The sequence below is a fragment of the Apteryx mantelli genome, chromosome 7 (genome assembly GCF_036417845.1).
Source record: "Apteryx mantelli isolate bAptMan1 chromosome 7, bAptMan1.hap1, whole genome shotgun sequence".
NCBI lineage: Eukaryota > Metazoa > Chordata > Aves > Apterygiformes > Apterygidae > Apteryx > Apteryx mantelli.
The window spans coordinates 19,983,859-20,008,499 of NC_089984.1; the positions used below are offsets into that span (position 1 = coordinate 19,983,859).

At 41.0% G+C, this 24,641-nt stretch overlaps 1 protein-coding gene across 13 annotated transcripts in view; it reads right to left on the reverse strand.

The window, feature by feature from the left end:
- The window catches only part of KAT6B (lysine acetyltransferase 6B), a 129,296-nt gene extending 109,888 nt beyond the window's left edge, over nucleotides 1-19,408 (reverse strand). For 6 of the 13 annotated variants that reach the window (XM_067299897.1, XM_067299896.1, XM_067299895.1 and 3 more), the window contains exons 1-3: nucleotides 19,134-19,408; nucleotides 12,734-12,823; nucleotides 11,093-11,988 (exon numbers count right to left, since the gene is read on the reverse strand). In XM_067299897.1, the coding sequence (XP_067155998.1) occupies nucleotides 11,093-11,713 (621 nt within the window). In that variant the 5' untranslated portion in view covers nucleotides 11,714-11,988; nucleotides 12,734-12,823; nucleotides 19,134-19,408. Of the gene's footprint in view, nucleotides 1-11,092; nucleotides 11,989-12,733; nucleotides 12,824-16,924; nucleotides 16,960-17,256; nucleotides 17,327-17,451; nucleotides 17,506-18,749; nucleotides 18,796-19,133 lie in introns of those variants that run through there. The other 7 variants (XM_067299888.1, XM_067299891.1, XM_067299887.1 and 4 more) reach the window with 7 other exon arrangements.
- Between the last annotated feature and the right edge of the window lie 5,233 nt (nucleotides 19,409-24,641).

A 24,641-nucleotide genomic window follows, 5' to 3' on the forward strand; every position in this document is an offset into this window, starting at 1 on the left:
AGCTGCCATTATAAGCATAGAACTTGTTTAACTAAGTTCAGTGATTGAAGTGGAGATTATTTTTGTCTTGAAAATTTATTAGGCTTATCAAACATTGCCTTTTTCATCACCTTTTAACAATTTCTGTATAACCACTTGGCTAACTGCTCATTATCCACCTATCCTAAGCACTTTAGAGAATTCCATCTCACAGTGCTTCAAGTTTGGCGTTACCCACCTTTTTTACAGATCAGTATCAAGACAACAGTTCAAGCAGCTTGATATAAGGCATGCATGTATGATAATGATGGAACTTAAATGAAGCCTAGCAGAGTTCAGTCCCAGCCTCCTGTATATAAAGCTAAAAGTCCAATGACTTCCAGACTCCCTAAAGCCTAAAAATAAGAACCCAAGAAAGCAGAAATCAGAACACACACTTTTCTTACAGCAACATACAAAACGCCCTCATGAAACACAGAAACTCAAAAAAGTGAATTTTCCAGGGATGAATGATTTTCCCCAGATGAAGCTTCTCTCCCTCTTAAACTTTTTTTAGATCACATTCAGGCCATTTGATGTAGCTGTCTGCACATCTTTGACATCACAGGCTTGCATGAAGAACTGTACTTTCTGCTTTATTAGCCAACAGTTAGAAGATGCAGACAAGCTTTCAGTCTGGGTTGAAATAATACCATAGGCTGAGACACATTTCTGGAGCATCTATTCCAACCTACAGCTCAAAGCAGCATCAACCTCAAGTGTTTCTTCAGGTTGCTCAGGGCCTCACCTAATCAAGCTTTGACTATCTCCAAGGATGGAAATTCCACAGCCACTCTGTCACGGGGGGAGAAGGTATTGGTATTATTATTTCTGGGTTTATTGCAAACAGAGTTATTGAAGATGGCTATACAGTGTAGTCATAGCAAGCAAATCTTACTGCATATTTGTTATTGCTCGAGTCTCCGTTTCTTACCGCTCCAACGGTTTCTTGTCAGAGGTTCTCTTAACTCCAGGAGAACAACCTTGAGAGGCATCCCAACTCAAGGGGAGATTCACCACCGTGCAGCCCACTGCCATGCAGGAGACCTCAATGGGCTCTAGGCTGCAGCACTATTTATGGGCATGGAGTTTGACTCACAGTCATACAATATTTGGTGTAAAGATGTACCTTTTTTTGCTGACCTCATGCCATGTTGGGGAAAAGATACCTTCTGCTGATCTCGTGCCCATTTCTGGCCTCACCAGTTGCAACCAGTATCACCTAATTCCTCCCGATCAGACCTGGGCACTGTCAGTTATTTGCAGTCAGTTGGGCCTGAGGTTTTTTTTGTTTTGGGGGTTTTTTTTGGGGGGGGTGGGGGAGGGGGGGGCGCAGGGGTAGCTGCGCTCCGCCACACACACTGAGCCCTTGTTCCACGTCTCACCATCCTTATTATGAAGGGTTTTCTCCTTCATTTAATTGGAATTTCCCTTGCTGCAACTTGTTCCAGTCACCTCTCATCCTTTTGCTGTACATCTCTGAGAAAAGGCAGACTCCACCTTCTCTATAATTGCCGAATAGATAGCACTGAAAAAGGTGCTTTAACAGGACTTTCCCATGCAAAAACAAATTAAAAAGAGTCTACGCATCCATGAATTTTTATCTTCACTATACTCCTTTCAAGTGTTAGTTGTAACTACTTATTAGTTAAGGACAACTTCTACTCAGTGTCTGACGTGTGCCACAGATATTTGTGTCTCTCATTGAGTCAGCTGCACATCTTGCTAGTTAATATTGCCACAGATACACAGACATTACATAAAAATTAATTCCTAAACCTACAAACAGTCCTTATCATCACTGTGGCATAAAGCAAAGATCTGAATCTGAAGTCAACCTCAAGACACTGCTGGAGACAAAATTAAATGCTGGGCAACATATGAAAAATATGTGGCAACCTTAGTATCGCACTTTATGCTAGCCCCCACTTCCACTGAGGATTCTACCTAGATGAGGAAACATCAGCCGCGCCACCCAGACAACTCCGCTGCGATCATTCAACTTCTCTTCTCCAGCGCCAGAGTCCTGGTAGAAGTCTCAAGCTTACTCCACTGTTGAGAAAGCAGAAATTCCTACATGTTTGTACCTATAACTATACAAAGGACACAAGAGTTAAGATTTTACAAGCCCGCAGAGTTTTCTTCCAAGGTTCCCTCCTCCCCACTCAGTATGTAGCAGCTTCTCAAGTCACAGTAATCTACAAAAACAACATTTCTCACCTAAACCTAAATGCAGCAGCCCTGGAGTGATCTATGCAGAAATCCCTTTAACAGTTTACACTGTTCATATTTTAGAATACTGCCTGGTGCCAGCTAATTAAAGATTTTGAGCTCTTCTGCATGGACTTGAAGGGAGAAAAAAAAAAAAAGTAACAACAATACTAACTGAAGTAACACCGGGTATATGCTCCCTGAATAAGGAGACTTATAAGCAGACAGGAGAGTGAAGGAGGAGGAAGAATAAAAAAAAGCGCACACCCACAATTTTGATTCAGACTTATTTCAAGCAAAATTCTGTTTTCAGCAAGATTATTATGAATATACTCAAGTCCTGCCACAAAACTGCAGTAAAATTTTCGGTCAGTATAGTACAGTGATGCTCAGACTGCAGGTCTAGTTTTGAGGAAGAATAAGGGGGGAGAGGGGAAAGGGGGAGGATGAATCTAGTCAGTTAGATACTCTTAATAAGAAGTTGTAATATAAACAGAGATCTTCAAGAGAGCTTGAAAAGAACCCACAACAGCCCCTTTCACCACAGTGGTAATACTAACTGGTACTCCGAAACAACAATCTAGCATCTCTATTTCTAGAAAATGAAATGGTTGCAAATAACTACCATTCAGCTGCTGCTGCTAAGTGACACTAGGACAATTCAGGAACGCGCGCACACACACACACACACACACACACACACAAATCCTGTCAAGCACAGGATCCTGCCACATCCTAAGGCCAGGTCCTGTCCCATCAGAAAGAGTCAGCTTATAAGTCCTGGTGGACAGAGCACATGCGGACATATTTGAATGTATCTGCACATCTTATTCTGATCAGTGACTGCTTTTGCAAGGTCACACACAATGTATTTTTATCAGTTAAAACTCACCATTGCCTCACTGCCCCCATAACAGACCCCTGAATTGTTCCAAATTGATTGTTCAATAATAATAACATTTCGAAAAACAGAACTAGTCTGCATTTTGGAAATAAAAAGATGGCTAGAGTCACTGAATTTAACTGTAAAATACACGCACTGGTAACTCTATTCTTATTTTCAGTTTTCTTAAGTGGTAAAATTCTGTACTTGCAAAGTCTGTTTTAACATACTCTTATTCATATTCACACTTAAAATTTTAATCTATATCAAAATAAACACAACAGACTCCATAGGCATCTTTACCAAAGCATTAACCGAACAAGTCACAGTCCAGTGTGGTTGGGTTCCTACTTTTTCATCAGCTGTATGCACTTCCTAGGCTACTGAATTTCAAGGAATCAGAAAAGGTTAAATGTTTTGTCCAATCTGCCTATCTCCAACAAAAGTTTATCAGCTTAAGTCAGTGGGACTTGCAATTTTAAATTGTCTAGTGAACTCAAAGGAAATTCCCAAATACAATTGCACAGTTCTACATTACTAAGCTTCTGACTTTGAAAGTATTGGTCAGGCCTATTAAGTTTGGAAACAGATAAGTCATTTAAAAACTACTTACCCTCATTATATCTAGCCACTTAAACACTGGAGAATCCCAACCACAAATTCACATTTCTGATAGCAATTTAGCAAAATTAACAGACACCAAAAGCAGTGACACTGCAACCTTGCACTATATTAGCAACACTTCTTAATGGAGCAAATTTTCAAGCTGAGCTTTTAAGTTTTCAAGCTAAGTTATTTAAACACTTTAGGCCATTTAATCTAGTTAGTCACATCCGTTATCCACAACACTTCTTATTTCTCCGCCAGAACAAGGAAATCATTTAGCAAGGCAATACAGTCCACACTATAAAGAATGTCATGCTACATCACTAGTATCCAGAGGAAATCATACTAGTTTAATGATTAGTTAGGCTCTTAACAGCAAACCACCCAAGGACAGCACAGGATCTGTTGGCTAAGTGCTGCCTTATTTTATGCACTTCATTCTCAAAATTCTACAGTTTCACAATCACAATTCAAATTCACAATCATTGCCCTAACAGTATTGTTCCAGGACACAAAAGTAAGCAACTCTCCCAGTTCTGTTCCAGAAAGTTGCAAGGCAGAAGGCTCAAAACAGACCCTCACAGTCATAGGGAAAGGGATTCTCTCCTTTTACTTGCTCAAATATAGTCCTGCATACAGAGGAGAAGAGTTGCCTTTTGAAAGAAGCTACTAAAAAGATCATAAATGCATTTAAAGTCACACAGAAAAGGCTTTTAAATCATTTGATCGAGTAATGCTTCTCTCAGTGCTAGCTTGACAATACTTATTTTTTCAAAAAAAATGGTCTTTTGCAACTTTCAACTGTCAGATTGGAAAACTACATTTGATCAGCGGTTGATTTAGACCCCAGGGATCTTATACATTAAGAAAAAATTATCTATCAAGAAATTGCAGAGAACCTCAGCTGCAAAGTACCAAGATTTTTCATGACCTTTTTTTACAACCAAGTGGCTGCAACACCACGAAACAACATGGAACTATTATCACATTCCAACTGCTGCAGAATAAACACCAAAGACTCATGACCACAATGATGGCTGAACATTAGCCAAAAAAAGAAGAGACACTTAAACTAAGGCAGGTAAGGATACAGCACTGAGAAAATATCCAAGGCAGTTCTCCTTAATTCTAGGGGCAGACTTCTGTTCTTTTTATACACTAGGAAAAAATCTTGACAAAAGGAGGTATCTCCACACAGAGAGAGGGGAAACAAGCAAGTAAAGAGTAAAACCTCTAATTACTATTTAAGGATCAAATGTCTCTCTCAGTTTAGACAGAAGAGTTCATAGAAAGATTGTAGATGAGCAAACATGAACAGAGCTGCTGCAACTATGCAGGGTTGTTGCTTTTTTTAAACTCACTGCTCTCAGTTTCAGTACAGGACTCTGTACTACATCACATCAATTATTTTATTTTGAAGAGAAACTATCTAGATAATCAAATTTTAGCAGTCCTTAGGATTAAATGGCTTATAATATAGGTTTGGCATTGTTCCTTATAATAAACTAGAATTATGCGTGCATCATTTGGAACTACGTTCCTAGGCTTAATATCCAGCCTGGAAAAATGGATGAGCTGGGTCTCCCCAGACAGTTCTATAGGAAACTGAAAACAGATGACATCTTTCCAGAAACTAAGTTTGCTAACACCAGAAATGAGAACCCAAGCTTCCCCTGTCATGAAGGAGCAGGCCAATCTAGCTTAGGAAAAAACAGTTTTTAATTCCCCTCCCACCATACAATTCAAGAAAACTTCCACAGGCATGTTTCTCAGTTCAATCAGAATGTGTTGAATTGTAAGACACCAAAAAAGCCCAAGAGATCCTGGTATCTATTTACAGTGATATGAGCTGCTTCTCCAGAACACAGGATGACAAACCTTTTCCATTTCAGTTTTAAATACTCAGAAGATGGGATAAGGCATTCTCCAAATTCTGATAAGCCCCAGAATCTCAAGTGTGAATAGGAACCATTTGGAAGCATTCATTTGGCTTCTGCATAGATTTGGTACTTACAGCATTTCAGAAATTACAGGGACAGCAGAGAAACTGCAGGGAGCAGCAACACCTAATGATCATCTTAAAAGTTCAAGAACCAGAGCTAGAGGCACTGAGGTGCAGGCCAGCCTTCCAAGAAATTAAGGTGCATCTTGCGAATTGAGACAATGAGAAGAATAAACATAGGAGTTTACTTTTGTCAACTAACAATAACATTCCCGAGTCATTTGTCACCATAAATATGTTACAAAGGGAAAAGTACTGGTTGTCTCTACAGTGGTATTTTATGGACTGAGACAGTTGAAGTCTACCTTTCATTTTCCTTTTTTTTTTTTTTTTTTCTCCTCCCCACACACCATCTACAGTCTCCTCAGCATGAGCACTGCAGATGCTCTTGTAGAAACTTGTCTATCACTCCATATTCATTATCAGACTCAACCCCAGGAGCACAGTCTTCATGTAAAGTCACCTCCAAAGGGAATATTCCCACTGCCTAACTTAAGTGTAAATCAGTAAGACACATTCTGTAGCACTTCCTTTCTGCCTAGTTTTTCTGTTTCTGATCAGTGGAAAGTTTAGAGGCCAGAGGGGATAAGGTAGAGCAAGCAAAGAAACCTCAGCCAACAGTCTCCTGTTGCCTTCCCACAGGAAGGCAGGAAGCTGAGGAGCAGAGCAGGGAGGAGCCATGGATGCCAAAAAACTTCACTATAGATTGGCCCCTTGCCTAAAAGACAGAAGGAGAAACACCCAGTGTCTGCACTGCCACAAGCTGCATCCCAGAAAACTGAAATCCAACCCATGCCAAGTTACACTTTGAAAAGCTAAACGGACATAGGCCAGTGAAAGCAAAATTAAACAGGAGTTCAAAGTATGAAAAAAATAAAACAGCTTGTTTTTGCACAAACATCAACTTAGAAAGACAAAATGAAAGTGAAAGAAAAGAAAAAACAATTTTTCATGCCAAGAGTCAAATGGAAACAATATGCAGTTGCTGAGCTTTTCAAAAGGGTGTCCAGGAGAACCAAGAAAGCACAGGAAAAGTCAGTATCAAATGACCTTCTGTATCTTTCAAATTATACTTGAAGTATATCAAGCCGAAGAGGTAACCACCGAGATACACTACACAGGCCCACTGTCCTCTAAAATGTTAGGCAAATGGCCATCGCCTCTTCATTCTTTTTTTAAACCAAGTTTCTCCTTTTAAATGACGTTTAAAAATAAGCAAGTAAAATCCTGTCTACAGCAAAGAAACATATGCTTCTTCAGGTTTGCATCCACACTGCATTTGCACTCACACAGCTAACTCCTGGGGCTGGCAGGTCTCGTACAGTTTCCAAATTGCAGGACCTTCCTAGTGCTTATCCAAGTAACAAAGAACAAGGAACACACATGGAAAATGTCAAACACAGCTGTTCTACCACTGACCCCATTAAAGATAAATTAAATATCCATTACATCACTAATGACTTTAAGATTAACTTTTAAATACCACTTTTTGCTGCATTTCCAGAAGTATTTTTAAATGTATTAAAAGGCTTATACAAAAACTAGATACTGCTAAACATGTTCAGGCTCATTCTCCCCTCTGTTCGCACCCTTTCCTACTATGTTTTCAGTTTTTACACTGCATTTTCTGATTAACATACTTGTACAGCCCTTTTCAGGAGATGATGGGTGAGAGGTGTGAAGCGTGAGAGATGAAATGCGTATGCAAGATACCCTGAACATAAGGAAGAACACATAAGAGCAGTTAAAACTGATCTTGCACACTTCACTGTATCACAGTGCATAGTTTTAACAAACTACTGAGCAAATAGTTTCCTTCTTTTTCTGCTTATGATTTTTTTTTCCAGGAAAGAAGAAATAACATTTAAGGCTTTATCCTAACAAACGTCTCCGTTTTCAGTTTTCATTTGTTGTCAAGAAGGCTTCGCCTCTGGCTAGAGGTTGGTCGATTCCTTTAACACACCAATTAATTTAAGACTTTAGGACAGATGCTTACCTAATATGGACAGATAACTTGAATCAAAGCACCATTTTAAAGTAGCCATCAGAACGTTCAAGATAACTGTGAAGTCCTTTTGAAATTTACTTTTTGCTCATCACATTTTATACCATGTAAAGCCATGTACGTGATACAATACCATACCATGCACAGAACGTACAGTTGATGACAGCTATTTGACTTTCTGATGAAGTCTGTCCTTCCCATGAGCCTTGTACCTGCATCTCTTCATATAGGAGCGAAAGAGCAAACCTGCACACCGAAGGGAATGGAAAGGGGTGGGGAAACATAAGATTCAAACAGCTGCACTACATTCTTCTGCTTCCTGTAACTGGGAGTTGACATGCCTTTGCACAAATTCAGAAGCACCAAAACACAACGTTTGAAGGAAACAAATGGATTTTAAAACAAATGTTTCCTTTCAGGCCTATGGAGAACAAGAAATAACACGGTAGTTGCATTTAGTTACAGCAGCATTAGCTTGTGCTATTTCTACTCCTACTGAAACAAGAGGACTGCATCTAGCTGTTTTGAATCACCAACTGGGTCAGAAGAGAAGAGTTAGGCAGCTCCATATCATCACCACCAAAAAGAAAGGTAGCACTTCAAGCTCCCTCTTCCACACAAGTATGTCATCTTGTGCAAAACACTGAACACTCCCATAGTCAGGCTCCAGGTCTGCAAAACTAGCTTCAGCCATTACTGAAGTTCAACTGCATTACGGCAGTATCTATCTCTTTGCTGCACCAGGCACTTTGATGCCTTGAAAAAAACACAGGCAGCACTGGATCTCTTCTGACCACCTCTTGCTCCCTCAGGAAGGCAGGCTCAGGGTCTGCATCTTGCACTGCAAGTGTGAAAGTTCAGCTTGCCAAAGGGGGGGACTCTGAATAGATACAGACTTCAAATGCACTAAATCTTAAATGTCTCATCCTGATGAGATGTTAATTATACATAAAGATGAAACTGACTTTTAAAAAAAAAAAAAAGAAGCTTTGTAGTCATCTGAACAGATTTCTGCACACATACACCTCTTTCCCCACTGAAAGTCAACAGAAAAGATATTTCAACCTCACTTCTAGCATTAAAAAAAACAAAAAAAAATCAGAAAAAAAAAACCCCAAACACTCTTACTTGAGCTAGCTACATAAACAGTCAAATAAAGAAGCTTTAAAATACACTGAATTGTTCCAAGTCTAGCCATGCCTGAGAGATGCTACCTGGCTACAGTTTATAGCATCAAATTCAATAAATAATTTTCACATGCCCTATACCGCCACTTTTACCTAAACTACTTTTACCTAAACTACTATTAAAAATAGCCTGACAGTTTTCCTGCAGTGTTGTTTTGTTCACTCATGAATTACCATGAATGTTGAATCAACATTCAGTAACGTCCCAATAAACAAGAGATACCTATTTACAGGGTTAGTTTTAGAACTGTCCTTTCTTAAACTATATTCAAAGGCCATATAGCTTAAAGACTAGCATCTATCCTATATTTAAGCCAAGTCTACAGATATTTGCCCAATAATCTGCTTCATAACTAAGACAAGTAGCACACTTGAGGACATGCACTCCACTGAAATTCAGCTGTTGATCTGCCAACTTTACACTCTTTCCTGACATAGAAATACTTTTGATGTATGCTATACAGTTTTTAAACACACAAGTCACACTGTTAATTTTGAGGCACTCAAATGAAAGCTTATTTCTTGCCAAAGCACTTGTTAGAGAACAGATTTGTTTGGCTAACTTCTGAGAGACAGATTTATCCTTATACCAGTATTTTAGTATGGCAGTAATGGCTTTTTCAGCACCATGACCCAACTAGTGTTTCTAGTGATGGATGCCAACCACTGTGGTTAGACTATCGGGGAGACTTCCCCCCCACTCCAGAGAACTCACATGAAGTATCGTTGCATTGAACTGTTTTGGTTGCTCAGTATTCCAACTTTCAAGTTTTTCATTCCACTGTGGACTATCAGAATTACAGAAGAATCTCTGAAATTACTTAAACAATAGACAGCTTTGTCACTACAAGTAATTAAATCTTTGTAGTGAATGATTACAGCAGTAACTGCACAGTAAGTAGCAGTCCTGAATTCCCATTCTGGTTACTAAGCATAAAGCTCCACACATCCTTTAAACACCTTGGAAGTCCAATTTGATAGAAATCCACATGTAAGAGCAATTATATTTAGGATATGCTTAGGAAACTTGCAAAACAATCAGCCTACATGCACCAATATTTGTATTGTCAGGTCTCAGTTCCACAATCTAGCTGCTCTTGTAGGTTCCACTAAATTCACTTAAAACAAAAGAATTTTCTTCTCTCCACCCTCTGGCTCCTTACAATCAGCTGAAGGAAGAACAGGAATGAAAACCACCATGAGTTTTTAGGAGGAGATGCTAATGGCAGCACTACAATGGCAAAATAATCTGGCTTATTCAATGCCAAAAGCAACCGCCAACTAACTTTACCACCAAGTAGTTCAAAAACTAGAAATATTCTGTTTTAAATAACTTAATTCAAGTAGAACAAGTTGCTTCATTTCAAGTACACTGAAAACCCAAAAAACACTTCTTCACACTAAATGAGGAATGACTAAAGAATGCCTATAGATGTGCCTTTGACACTATCCTTTCAATATGTATGTATATCCTATATGAAACACTGATCAGCAGTTCCTCCCCCCCCCCGCTGCCACGGGCTTAGAACCTGTGAATAATTAACCTGGAAACAAGAGCCAAATGATGTCAAAAAAACATGTAGGAAGGCCAAAGAAATTGAAATAAGAGGATTCTGCAGTTAACCACAATATGCACCTCTGACACCTTCACTTACATGCCTAGGATATTTACATTAGCTCCAGTTCCCACTAACTGTAGTTTTTAAGCTAAGTCTATCTACATTAAAAAAAAACAAAACAACAACAACAAAAAAACATCACCTAACAGTCTTAAATATCAAGAGTTCTACTGGCAGTATTTCAAATTCAGCTGGTGTTAGAACCACAAGAAAAATAAGCATGTCCACACGAAAAGTGAAGATAATATGCCATAGACATATCAGATTGCAGATTTCAAGAATACCAGTCTACCACACAGACAAGACAAAGAACAGTTTCACACCCAGAAGAGAGCACACATGTGTACTCTTCCCTGATGCTTTTTACCTACTGGAAATCCAAAGAGCAAACTATCCAATACAGAATGGCAGGACATAGCTAAGTTAACTTCGCTTTTCAGAACCAGTTCTGCAAGGAACTTTGACCTGTATTCTCACTTACACACATTTATATAGGTAAATAAAGAACAAGAAGAATCATTATTTTTGCATTACTACATTTGCTTTCATTTTCCAGCTTACCTGGTCTTTTTCATGGGGTAGAAGGCTGACAGGTGGAAGAGAAGCTGGGAAAGCACTGGAATATTTGGGAGTTCCTTTGCTTTCCAGACTGCCGTAATTCACCCTATACTGAGGCCCATCCTTCAATAACCTCCCATTGTTCACTGCACGTTTGGCCCCCAGACGCAATCTCTGCTGAAAAGCAGGATTGTTGAAAATATTTGCGAGATCATTTTGACTTCTCAAATACTTTTCTATGTTTTTCAGGGAGGAGCCATTTGGTTCTTGAAGCCCTTCAATTGCTCTTCTTAAGAGTTTATTCCAATCCACATTACGAAGCTCATTACAAGCTCCTCTAGATCCCTTAACAGATTTAGGAATAGCGCCAGGTTTAATAGATGAAAACCGTCCAGGATTATCTGGGTCCTTGTAGGATGCAAGGCCTTTGTTGGTAACTTTAAGAATAGAACCATCTTGAACACTAAGTTCCAGTTGTTCCGAAACAGTCTTCTTATCTAATCCATGGGAAGCGCAAACAGCATGACATATTCTCTCTTCAGATGGTCTTTGCTTTTGCTTTTTAACTTTCTGTATAGCTTCAAGAATCCACTCTGTATAAAGTGGGTTGGCAAGTTTTACCATGGTTGACCAGTAATTGCTTCCAGCCAAGAGTTACCCATAGAGGTTCCTCCTCGTCCTTTTAAGGGATCTTTCAGAGGTTGTTCGCACCTCAAAAACAAATCAAAGGATTCCACACACTGTTTGGATGTGTCTCAAAAATATCCATCCTAAGGAGTCAGAAAAGGAGGTGAAATATCTGCTGACTGAAACTTGTAATTACTTTGCTCCAATGGAAGTGTAGAAAGGATTCATTTGTGATGATACTGGTACATCCTTACAAATAAGTTCAGTTCAACCTTCAAAAAGAGAAAGGAAGAGGCAGGGGAAGAACACAGTTAATGCTGAAGTACTTTAAATAAACAAACAAACAGGCATGCATTCATACTGTACATAATGCAGAATGCAAAACATCTGTGAGACTGTCCAAAATCCATCCGATAATTTCCTCCCCATGCCAAACAAGTGGCCATGTAAACCTTGTATTTCTTATCACATTCAGTGGATCTAGCTTCCCAGAATTCCATCACTCCATATTTAGCCTACTATCGACTAGTTGGACAACTTCTATTCAGTCAAACATCTGAAAACATTTTCCAGAACACAAACTGCCTACAAACCATTTTCAGACCCACTAATGTAAGAAAATGACTATATGCATGCACCATTAGTGCACTGAAAAAAACCACCCTAACTTGATGAAAGTCAAATTATTAGTCACTGCCTTTTCTTGCAAAGTGGTGTCTTTAACTATCAGGCCATATTTTGATTATGCAACTTGGAAGAATCAATACCAAAACATCAGCACTGTATTACTAGTACTGCATCCTTCATTAACACCTAGCTATGCTATAACACAGAAATGGATCACAAAAGCATGCCTCATCCTAAGCTGTGCAGTTAACAGACATGCATTTTTGATATAAGCTCTCAGAAACAGAAATTAAAATGAAGTAACAGGTGAAATTTTCACATAAACTGTCAGTATGAATATATATATATAAAGAGGTCATATTGACAAAATGTGCTCTGTCAGTGACTCACAGTTTCAAGAACAATTTTCTTTACTTCTTATTATGGAATGTAATAAAGAATAATTTCTTCCCATAAGAAGATTCAGTGGCCTACAAAAACCTATTTAATAAACACAAAAGAACATCTTAATCAGGAATTTATTCATTCTGCAGGTCAACATATGAAAAAGCCACATAAATGAAAATAAGACAGCAGTCATCTAATGAAAAAATAAATATATCTGAGATTAAATTTAAATAGCTTCTTCTGCCATGAAATCTGAGTGACAACATTTGAAGACATGAACAGAATTGTACAACTATTAAATCAAAAAAATAAACAAACACCAAAAAGAAGGAAATCTTCATTCTCAATTAATTGGTTCTCTTGTAAAGAAGATTCTCCAGTTTCTCAGCAAAATCTCATGGTGGGGGGGGGGGGGAGAAGATACACAAATGCATCATTTCTTAGGCTGCTTGCCACAGTTTATAACAACAAAATCTATGATTCTGTAAGTCTTGGCTATCATTTCTATTTTAGTCAAGTCATCTTGGATTTCACTTGGGGTTAGAAACTTGAGTAAATTATTGACAGGAAGTGGAAATTACATTTTCCAAAACCCAAACTGATGCAGTAATTTAAATTATTTTCAACTCATTAGAAAGATTCGCTGTAACTGTAAAGAGGATGACTAAAAACAAGATTTTTAATCCTATACCCTTCCCACCCATCTCTTTACGCAACACCCAAGAACTCCAGATCATGTTTCACACATTATTATACCTGCACAGTAGGATTAGTAACAAAAGAGCAGCTGCTTATTGGTGAATGTAATACAGTTTTAAACAAGCATAGCAGAAATATAGATCATTTCATAAATTTGTCATTCTTTAGGTTTGATTGGAGCTTAAGTATTTCCAGATTTGTAAATATAAAAGTCCATCTGACTGCCAGAATGAAAAGACATATTCCTAATACAAATACAGGGCCTGAATATTTAATTGGCTCTATTACCCTGAGCCCTACTGATCTACAGAGAGGAGTGGATCCTGTCTCTTGCTTCTAGTCAGTGTTCATATGTTATATCTGATAACAGTTCTGTATATTTCAAGCATCTCTAACGAAACAATGGCTTAATCTGGGAATAGACATTTTAATTTAATCCTGCTAGTGAAAACCTTTAGGTTAGGAAATTCTTTGTAGCTGCATATAAAACCACAGATTCCTAGAAAGCTAGTTTTAAATTTAAAGTTATTTAGTTAGGCTGTTCTACTATGAATTTGCATGAAGATGCTCAGTGCTCAATTAAACACCGAAAACTCCATTTGCTGAGTCAGACATATTTGCCTCACTTTTAAACCTACTGCAGTTTGTACTGTTTTATTAAATTTTGTACAAGCAACCACATCACTTCCATTAAATTCCAGAACACACAGTGCAGGGTCTGTTTCAGGCATCCGGACACTGATGAACATTTTAGTGTAAATGCTGTAACTTGTGGGGTACAGGAATTTTTATTGGCCAGTGACTGTGGCAAAAGGTGAGCATTAGCCTATAGCCTCATTAAAGTCTGCTGCTTGCTGCAGGAATTTCACAGCACTATATATTCAGAACTACATTTCACTTATTTACTTAAAATTCCCTGTGTGCCATACAACCTCCTGCATACTGGCACCTACTAAATCAATACTAGTTGAGTGCATCAGCAGGAGCACAGAATTTCCACCACACAGGGCAGGATATTTTTGAAAGAAGAGTAAGAAATCTTAAATTTACTCCTTCCAACAGAATCCAAGTTCATTCTGCTTAAGAAAGCCTTGCAAAGCTTATCCAATCCAATTTCTGAACTGTTTCAACACTACCAAGAGTTTCTGTTATTCTGCCCCTTTGCCTGCATATGTACAGAAATGCAGCACCTTGACCTCTGCAGCTGACTTGAAAAGCTCTACCACCTGTAAGATTCAGAATAACCACTTAGCAACAAACATTTGTGCCAGAAACATAGTCCAGCTTAGTGATCCTGGAGCAATAAATTAAAAAGGCTTTTCATAAATCAAGTTCTGCTAAGACAGTTATTGATCCGAGACTGGCAACATATACATATTTACACATCCAATCACTCAGCATGTGTAGAGACAGAACTAACTGCCATAGAGAGAATTTTTCCAGATTCAACATAAGACAACACAGGGAGCTTCAAAATGAAGTTCAGGTTTCTAAATTTAGAACTATATTTCTCCAATACTGTAAGAAGAGCTCATACCTCATTTAACATAAAAGCATGATGTTTACCCAGACAGATTTGGAGGAAATACCAATTTTTCTGAGTAATTATAAACCAGTAGCAGGCACTCATGCCTTTTAATATTCTTCTTCTTATAATTAAAAAACCTTTAATCAAACCTTCAACAAAACCCATCCAACTGCAGATTAGATTCTCCAGACTCCTAAGTGCATAGGACCACTTCCAAGTTTTTGGCAATGGTCACTAAACTCTTAGCAACTCGTATGGATTTCAATTTCAGTACTCTACCTTACTTTGAACATAGTAACACAATCTAAAACTTCTGAAATGTTATTACACCTCTGATCAAGTCTGTTAACAAATCTGCTACTTAAGATCTGCAGAACATAAGCATTTGTAGGGGGATTACTTTTAAAACAAGAAAAGCCATCTCTCGTCAAGGCTTGTCCTTTTACTTAAGTTATAAGTTAGATAAATGCAAAGAGGTTGCAAAATCATGAAATTGCTTGAGATTTAAGATGAATGCAAATACATCCTTTATAAAAGGCACACCTATTGTAGAGCTGAATCTAATTAAAGAATGCATTGACTGAACATGTCATTCTTAGGTGTCATCAGTAATCCTATAATCCTGTAATGGGTTCTTGGTTTAGACTGAACTAGTATCTGGAATTACTTTTGAGTGTTCCAGATTTTGAAAACAAGCTCTGTAGCAGGAAAGGGGAAAAAAAAAAAGCTGAAAAAATAAGTTAGCTAGTTCTCCCCCTTCCCTTCTCCCCCCAAACAAAACTAAAAAGTCATTACACAAGTATCCAAAAGCATTTCACAAAACATGATCTAAAGTCTATTTTTGAGAAAATCATAAAAACCTCCTTTGTCTTAAATGTAAATGCAGTTAAACTTTTAAAATTTTAAGTTAACAAAACTATCAGAAAAATAAGGAAAAAAAAAAACCCCAGCAAGTCGTGCAACCTCCTGGTGACCTGTAAAAAACACTTTCATTCTGCTCCCTCCTACCTGCTCTGCACACATATAAGAGAAGCAGCAGCAGGCCAGCTCTCTGCTGCAGCATCAGGGTCAGGTAAGGATTGCAGCAGAAGAGGAGGAAGGAGAGAATACTGCCATTGCATTAAATAAGCTCTTTGCCATTTTCCCCCCCTCCAACCCATTACTTAGAATTATGCAGCTAATCAGCTCTGTGTTCTACCACCCCCACCTCAATTAATGATGCAAAAGAGAAGATATTCATTTCCCCATCTCAAATAAATACAGGCACATACCAAGAGACAGAGAAAAAGGAAATCCAGACAAGGATTCCCAGCGTATGTGATGCTCTTAAAGTTACTCGGATCATGAAGACAGCTATTTCATTATTCTTCATACAACATGTACTTTTCAATTGTAACAAGCAAAGGAACTGACACGTCCATAATGCAGGCAGATGAGGAGACACTGAGCAACTTCAAAACTAAACGACAAGACGGGGGGGGGGGGGGGGGGGCGGAGCTGGAAGCGGTACATGTGAAGAAGAAACTCATGAAGTGCTTGCACTTAGCCATACCCCACAAACCAGTTTAAGATCACACTCTAATGAGCAGTAACATGACATCAACAAGCACCACCAGAACCACCAGCACCAGCACAACATGACACCAGCAGAATTACCCAAATTTAACCCTTCCCACCCTCCTCAACGAAGGTTTTGACCATTTTAAAGTACGGTGACTAGAAAACATCAGCGAACATGAGAAGGTAACATTCGCTGTCAGCAGTTAACCTGCAGGAGATGTTTTCACTTAAGATATTTCTGCTTTGGGACAGTGATTCTAAACAGAAAAGATTTTTGTTTGCCTTCCCCCCCCAATACTTCGTGACAGAACGCTAAAGGTGAGGTCTAGGTCTCAAATACGGTTTGAACACCACTTCTGCAACGCTGCTTTCAGAGGCTTGGTATTTTTCTCCCTCAACTTACTTACAATTTTTGCAGTGTTTCTAAGCCACGGAAGTTTGCAGCGCCTGGCGCCTAATGCCAAGGCACCGCTGGTCTGACAGGGGCCGGGCTGGGGCTGGCTCCCGAGCCCCCGCAGCCGTGCTCCGGGATTTTCTTTTCAGAAAGGGAAACCCCAAGCCCGCGGGCTGGGCTCCGCTCCGCGGGGCTCGGCGCGCCCGCGGGACAGGGCAGCGGGAAGAGGACCGCGGCGGCGCGCACCTGCGCCCACCCCCGCGGCGGCGGCAGCGGCGGGCAGCGCCGGCCCCGCCGCGCCCGCGGGAGGCGGGCCGCCCGACCCCCCTCCCCGGTACCACTCACCTCCGCGGGACCGGGGCCGGCGGGGGGAGGAGCCACCTCCAGGCGCCGCAGCGGCTCCCCCTGCTGCCGGCTCTTCCCCGGCTCCCCTGCCAGGCTGCGCCGGGGCGGCTGCCCCCACTGCTGCGCTGCCCCCCAGCCGGCCGCCGCCGCTACTGCCCCTGCCGCCGCGGCTCGGCTCGCCTCGCCTCGCCTCACCTACGCTGCCGCCGCCATTTTGTCTCGCCCTGTTGTACTTAACGTGAATCCGACATGACACTGATTACAGCCCAATGGAGTCTCATTAAAACCTTACCTACCCCGCGCCCCGCCCACCGGCGCCCGCCATTGGGCCGCGAGGCGCACACCGCTCCACGCTCATAGGCCTTAGCCCGATGTCCATCAACCGTCCACACCGGCCCCGTTCCGCCCAGCAACCAGCCTGTCTCCCCCATTGGAAGGCGGGGCATGCCAATCACGCGGCACGCCCCTTCCCTCCACGCGCAACCCCGCCTACCTGTCAGAGAGGGCAGTGCTGGAGGGCGACCATTGGCTGCCACCGCCGTCACACACGCGCCTGACCCGCCCACCACAGCCCAGCCGCCTCATTGCTGGGCCTCGGGCGCTAGCGATTGGCCACCGGCTGCAAGCGGAGGGGAAGGTTCTCCCCAGCGCGCCCTCCTATTGGCTACCACAGCCGTCCGTCTGGTTTCCCCCCGGCTTTGCTACCCTCCCCCACCCGGCACCGCCCCACCCGCTCCTGCCGCTGAAGTTTGTTCGAGAGGGTGATCGCTAGCAGGAAACACCGCCGGCGGCCGCCTGAACAAGCGCGGCCGGGCGGGCGCGCGACACACACTAATAAACAGCGTTAAATATTGAGCGTCACGCGCGTGTTTCAGATCCTTCCACTCGTCCGGGCGGGCAAGATAGAACAACATGCTCCCAGCATAACCCTCCCAAGGTGCCTGGCACTGGCAGCCGCTTATCGCGCACACACACACCCCGCACCACGAAGGGAGGGGAGGAGGGGGGTGGAAACGGGGACGATGACAATGACTCCCAGCTCTACAGCCACATGCAGGTCCCTTCAAGTTTCGCCATGCGAAGCACAGGGACTTCTCTGTCACCCCGTCTGCGAAGGAACAATTGCAGCCTTAGAAAGGCAGGGTGGGAGCATGCAACACAAAAACCTCAGCCATCCCCTGCCTCCCTCCACCACCCCATTCCCCCTCTCCCCACCCCATCCAACCCAGCCATCACCTCCTGCTGCTGCTCCCCCTCCTCTGCAAAACGCAGAGCATTGCAATGCATTTACCAAGCACAAGTGTCTGCAAACACGTGCATCAGCCTCCAATGCAAAAGAAAAAAAAAGTACCCAACCTAGTGACAAGCTCCCTGCACTGAGAGAGGGGAGGGAAAGGGGGTCATTATGGTAAATTGCAGCCTGTCACCCAATGCAAAACAAAACCCATCGCATGCTCCCTATTATCCCCCCCATAAACTCCTGGGAATCTAACCTCTGATGCAGGTTTCCCCCCTCTGCTTGCAATGACCTCCTTTCTCTGCCTGTATGTTTCTGCAGCAGCGGTTCCTGCGGAATGTGCTGCCCCTGAAACGCGATCGCGGCTCCTCTCTCTCTCTCTTTCTCTCTCTCTCTCTCCTTCTCTCTCTCTCGCTCGCTCTCTCTCCTGGCTGCAACCAGAGCCAGGAACACAACAACAACACAACCTCCCCCCACCCCCTTCCCCAAACACATACACACTGAAGAGACCCAGCCAGGAGAGCCAGACGAGCCGGGGAGGGGGTGGAGGGAATCCCCAGCCAGCGGATTGATTGCACCAGGTACCTTCTCTAAGCCCCTTTGCAAAGGGGGGAAAGGAAGATGAATATAGACAGAATACCTTGTCTCCCCTCCTCCTTTTCCGCGGGGCTCCTCTTCTCACTCCAAAATACTAAAAGGTGGACGGGCAGATCAGACACAACCGCTCAGCTCACGGCGGGGGAGGGGAAACCACGCGAACAATTATCATTAATTTAGAAATTAAAACAAAAACCCACCCCAGACCTCCAGCCTTCCTGATGCTGAACGGACGCAGATTTGCGAGGACTGGTGCTAAGACACAGGACCTGATAACAGCTAATTGAAAGGTTAATCTACATAGGCTGTGACAGAAGAGGTCCCTCCCCACTTTTTTATCTGCTGTTGGCAAGTGGGAAATTGAGCTTCCCCCCCTTCTCCCTCAAAAAAAAAAAAAAAAAACCACACAGGGAAAGGAAAAAAAGGGCAATAAAGTTTGGGGGGGAGGCGCGCCCCGCGCGGCGGCAGGCCGCGAGCGCGGGTGGCAGGCGGCGGCCGTTGAGGGGACGCGGCGCGGCGGCCGTTGCGGGGCGCGCGGGCGCCTGAGGGGCAGCGGCCACCGCCGCCCCCCGAGGGCCCCGCGCTCCGCAGGGAGGAGGGCGGTGCGGTTTGTTTGTGTTTTTTCTTCAATCTGTGGAGATTTAAAATGTCTCAATAGAAGGAGCACCACACACGGTCACTAGGAAATCCATCCTAAAGGGCTTCAACAGTTCTTCAGTCCAGAGGAAGAGGGTTGTGTTCGAGGCAACCATAATTAGTCCCTGCGATAAAGAAGAGGGCGAGCAAATGACAGATGTTGCCCTCCCACTGAATTTGTTGTAAGTGTAACGAGATGTTATGAGGAGGATAGTTTAAAGGACAGGGTGATAATGCACATAAATGGACTTAGAACTGGTTTAAGCCATTTTGCCATGCCGCCAAACACCACTCATCATGTCAAAGTTTTAATACCTTGACAGGCTTGGCTCACTTCAGAGGTCTCGTGGATTTCAGTTTCCATGAGTTGTGGGTGACACGTCACATTTAGGTGCCTTTCTGCAAAGTTTTATAAAATTAATATCTGCCTGAAGAAGAAAAGATAGAGATAAAAGAAAAGATAAAAATAGGGGGGAAAAAATCTCCTTTTAAAATAGGCAGAAAATTACCTGCTCCAATCAGTTAAGGAGGCCTTTCTTCAATCATGTATTGCATATAGACCAGTAAGGGAGCTAAGTTTCCCTTGTAATATATTAAATGTTAAGGATTAGTGCAACTTTTTCAAGGAGTCAGTTGCTGCAGATTTTGTATGAGGAAGCTCCTTGGTGATGTTTTAGAGCATTGTAAAACTGAATGACCTACTTACAGAAATCTAGTAGGTGAAAATATTATTCCAGTCTATATCTATGATACCATACCTGTGGACTGAGGATTTTTCCTTGGTGTTTTATCTGCCAGTTGCCGTCTTTTAAACACATAGAGGGAAATTTCATTATGTAGTAACCTAGTATTTATTGGAAAATCTTGCAAGGTTCATGTATTATGCAGGACTTGCCATGATTGAAAATGGTTTTTAAATTATTGGAAACAATATAAATCATTACAGCACAATTTGTAGCAGAGCATCACATTTGCAACACTATTCTGAGTGTTGTGTCAACATTTCCACTGTAAACTTGTTTTTTACCAGAAATTTACAACTTGGTTAGTGGTAAAAGAGAAGAATAATCTCTTGAAACTGAAACTTGGCATGGCAGGTACCAATTAAAGAAACAAAACACTGGAGAAAACTTGACAATCAGTTTGGCCATTTTGAAATTATGAGTGTGCTGAAGACATAAGTTATAGCACAGGGAAGAATCCTAGAAGTTTCCATTTTAAATACTTTCATTCTCTCTTCTCAGTTTAATTCTCTTCTAAAAATAAATTCTTTAGGCCAACAGAACATTAGTTGTTGTGTTCCAGTTTTTAGCATATATTCAGGAATCTCTTGTTTGAAGAGAAATTCTTATGGATCTTGACATTTACAGGTGTACTTAACACTATGTAAATTGATGAAGTTAAGCGCATGAACCTCTTTATACATGAATCATCCTTCAGTGAACTTAGCTCTACTATCACTGTCAATTATACTTTTTCTCAAAATAATGACTTCAAAAGAATTGCATCGTGTGAATTTAGGACAGTTCAGTCTGAAAAACAAATGGTAGTCTGAAACAATGCATGCTATACAGACAAACTGTGTTTGAAACACTTTGGGTCTAATTTAGAATGTCTAATACATTGTGTGCATTCTGGTTTGTGATCTAGATAAGAAATGTGCTTGTCTTATTGTATATAAGCAAATGCAGAATATTGCTTATTTAAAAAAAGACATTAAAATATCCATACAAAAGTTGTAAGCCCATCAATGAAGTAGTATAAGCAGTGAAATTCATGCTTTAGGATGTCTTCTACTGTGAAAGTTTGGGGGATTTACTCTCATAGCCACTATGAAACTAATGCAGTATAACAACAGTTAATGACACTGAGCAGTAACAGATGTCTATACACCTGCCCATTGAATATATCCATCCCCTCTGCTGAAAAGATGTCCCTGATATTAAAAAATAGTCTCTGAAATCAAAAACAGTCTCTCACCTGCTTTTGGAAAGGAGTACTATGGTCCAGTTCACCCTGTCCCATTCATTTCCTTGCTCTAATTATATTTTAAATATCCTTACGATGCTTTTTTTTTCTGTGGAAAAATATATTTGTTTGCACATCTATATTTTAGACCCATTTGTTTAAGCATATGTTTATTTCCTGGATGTCTTTAGGATTATTCCAAAAATGCATGTGCAGTTACTATTTTTGGATCACAAGCAAGAGAAATCAAGAAGGTTAAGGGCTGAGCATGTTCTGAGTTGAATTTAGTTCTCAAAAATCAGAATCTGAAGACTAACACTATTTGTATAGCAGTGGTATAAGGCAAGATGGAGACCAGCGCTATACAAAAGGTAATGCTGAATTAGAGTTCAAACACTCATTTGAAATCAATGAGAACATTCTTGTGCATGAAGTTACTGCTGGATCTAAGAATTTGCTCATGAGGGCTTTAATCTCTGGTACGGTTCCATTAGAACCAGTGGGGCTTCTCCAGAGACGAATTCAGCCCCTTGTGTGTAGCTGAATCTAGGGTTCCACAGAAACAAGATCAGGATGCAGGTTCAATCTTCAGTGTAAACCTTTTTATTTTCGTTAGCCAATGTCAAACAGGAAGCAGTTAACTATTAACAAATTAGCAGCTCCTCTGAAATTTAAGGCCTCAATCATTCAAAGCTCACACTGATTATTTTCAAGATGCCTGTCCTTCATTCAGTGCGTTTCCTCTCTTTGAAGTGATTATAATACGGTATTTGTTACCTATCTGGAAACAAATATATAGTTGTCCATGTTGGTTTAGTGACAGATGCCTGTTTATCTCTGGAGCAGCTCTAGGGTGAAAACTTGACCTCCTATCAAAGTCAGTGGGAAAACTTCCTTTGACTTCCATAAAGCCAGGATGTTCCTTCTGTTAGTACCATACATAGCCAAATATATGAGCACAGTCACCTGGAAATTGTCTGCCTTGGTGCAGACCACTGAGAAAAACGACCTTGAGGAGTCATGTCATCCTAAGAGTGCCATGAGTTTCCTCAAAGTCTGTACAGTCATTTTGAACATGTCTCTGCAGACTGTCTGAACCCATATATTCTGTACCTATACCACCTGCTCTGCTTGCTTTACCTGCCGTGGGTTCAGCACCTTCCTGTAGTCCTAATTGTGATCTTCAACCCCATATTCTTTCTGGACTGAAATAGCCTTTTCCTTTTTCACCTCTGAGATTTTTTACAGCCTTTTAGATTGTAATTTAATCTGAAAGACTAATCCATGTAACTAAGTCTATACCTCTAAATACAAACTGCACAGTCTTTGGCTTATGCATGAGGGTATGCATTGCTACACACAACAGAGCATCACTGCCCAGTTTAAACACTATTAATAAATACTAGTACAGATACATAGATACATATATGCATATATTTATACATATACACAGAGTGAATAACCTATGGACAAGTTTTCCAATCATTTGCTATTTCATCTATTATATTTAATGAAATGAAATAATACTATAAAATAGTCTCCTGCTACCATCTTATTGATTTGGGGGCTTTTTTAGTTCCTGAAAATAACAGCTTATAAGGTAAATGCTATAACAGTCTCAAGAGTTATAATTGGTGTGATACTATAATTTGGAAATAACACTGTTTGTGGTAGATCAGCTGTCATCCCACGGGGACAGAGACAGTGACTTTTTTTTATAATAAATCCCACATGTTCCAGTCTACTCCAGCAAATGTTCCACCCTGATATATCAAAGTGCTTTACAATCCTTAATTAATTAGGTCATGTAAGAGCTCTGTTAGGTGAGTGTATATTATTTTTCCTGTTCTCCAGTCAGATACAAAGCAAAGAGCAAAGCAGCTAGTAGAGGATGCCAGAATCAGGAAAAACCCCAGTTGCCTGAGTTTCAAGAGCCCTGCTCTAACCACAAGAGATCACTTCTCCCTGCTTCCAGTTACGGAGTAGCTGGGCTAGTCAAAGAGAACAAACTAGCTGGCTTGTTAATGCACATTTGAAACCTTACAAGAGCCTCATCTTTTCTCTGCATTAACTATTACAAATCTCAAAGACGCAACAGGACAAACAGAACTTAGGAGTGCAAAGGAACGAGGCTAAAAGCAAAGCAGAAAAAAAGCAGGTGGCTCTTATATGATAGTGTCTTTCATATAGACAGTACTTCACAATAGTGCATACTAATAGCGTAGTATTCATACACACAATATAAGGGATTAGTAAGTGAGTAATAGATATTTTAACAAATGGTTAATCAATTGTTACAAGTCCAACAGGTCAATAGGTTTTTTTATAACAATAGCTCATCATCATCTGAAGCATATCTGAAACAATGTATTTAAATTGCATAGGCTTTACATATAAACACCTGTTAATCTTGTGTTAACCCTCGCAAATGGAATCTTAGTATAATGGGTAATCCAAGACAAATTTGGTGAAAAAAAACCCCAAAACTTAACACCTGGGGCCAACAGCAATTTGTCAGTTGCAATTGTACTGGATTTAAGTTTCTCCTTTTCCCATGTAAAATGCACTGATATGACAGGAAGCATTTTGACTGTTGGGCACAAGAGTAATGTTTTCTAGGCTAATCCCAAGAGGAAGGCCTGGGATATTGCAGGTCTCTGTATCAAGCAGCATCACTGAACTTGATGCAGCTTTGTGTTTTTCTGCACGTTTACTGTAATACTTTGTTAGGGCAGCTTGATGAGATGAAGGATAGAATTGAAAATGAATAAAGATCAGTTTTCTCAAAGCTAGTGAAAGCTGCCATAATCAGGGGCTGTACAGGCCCTTCATGCTACCGTCCTGCTGCGATTAGTTAGTCTAGGTGAAAGGGGAGGACGCTGGTGTGTTTGCAGGAGCCATTTTAACACCTCAGCTTGTCTTTGTTAGCTTTAAAGTAATTAACTCT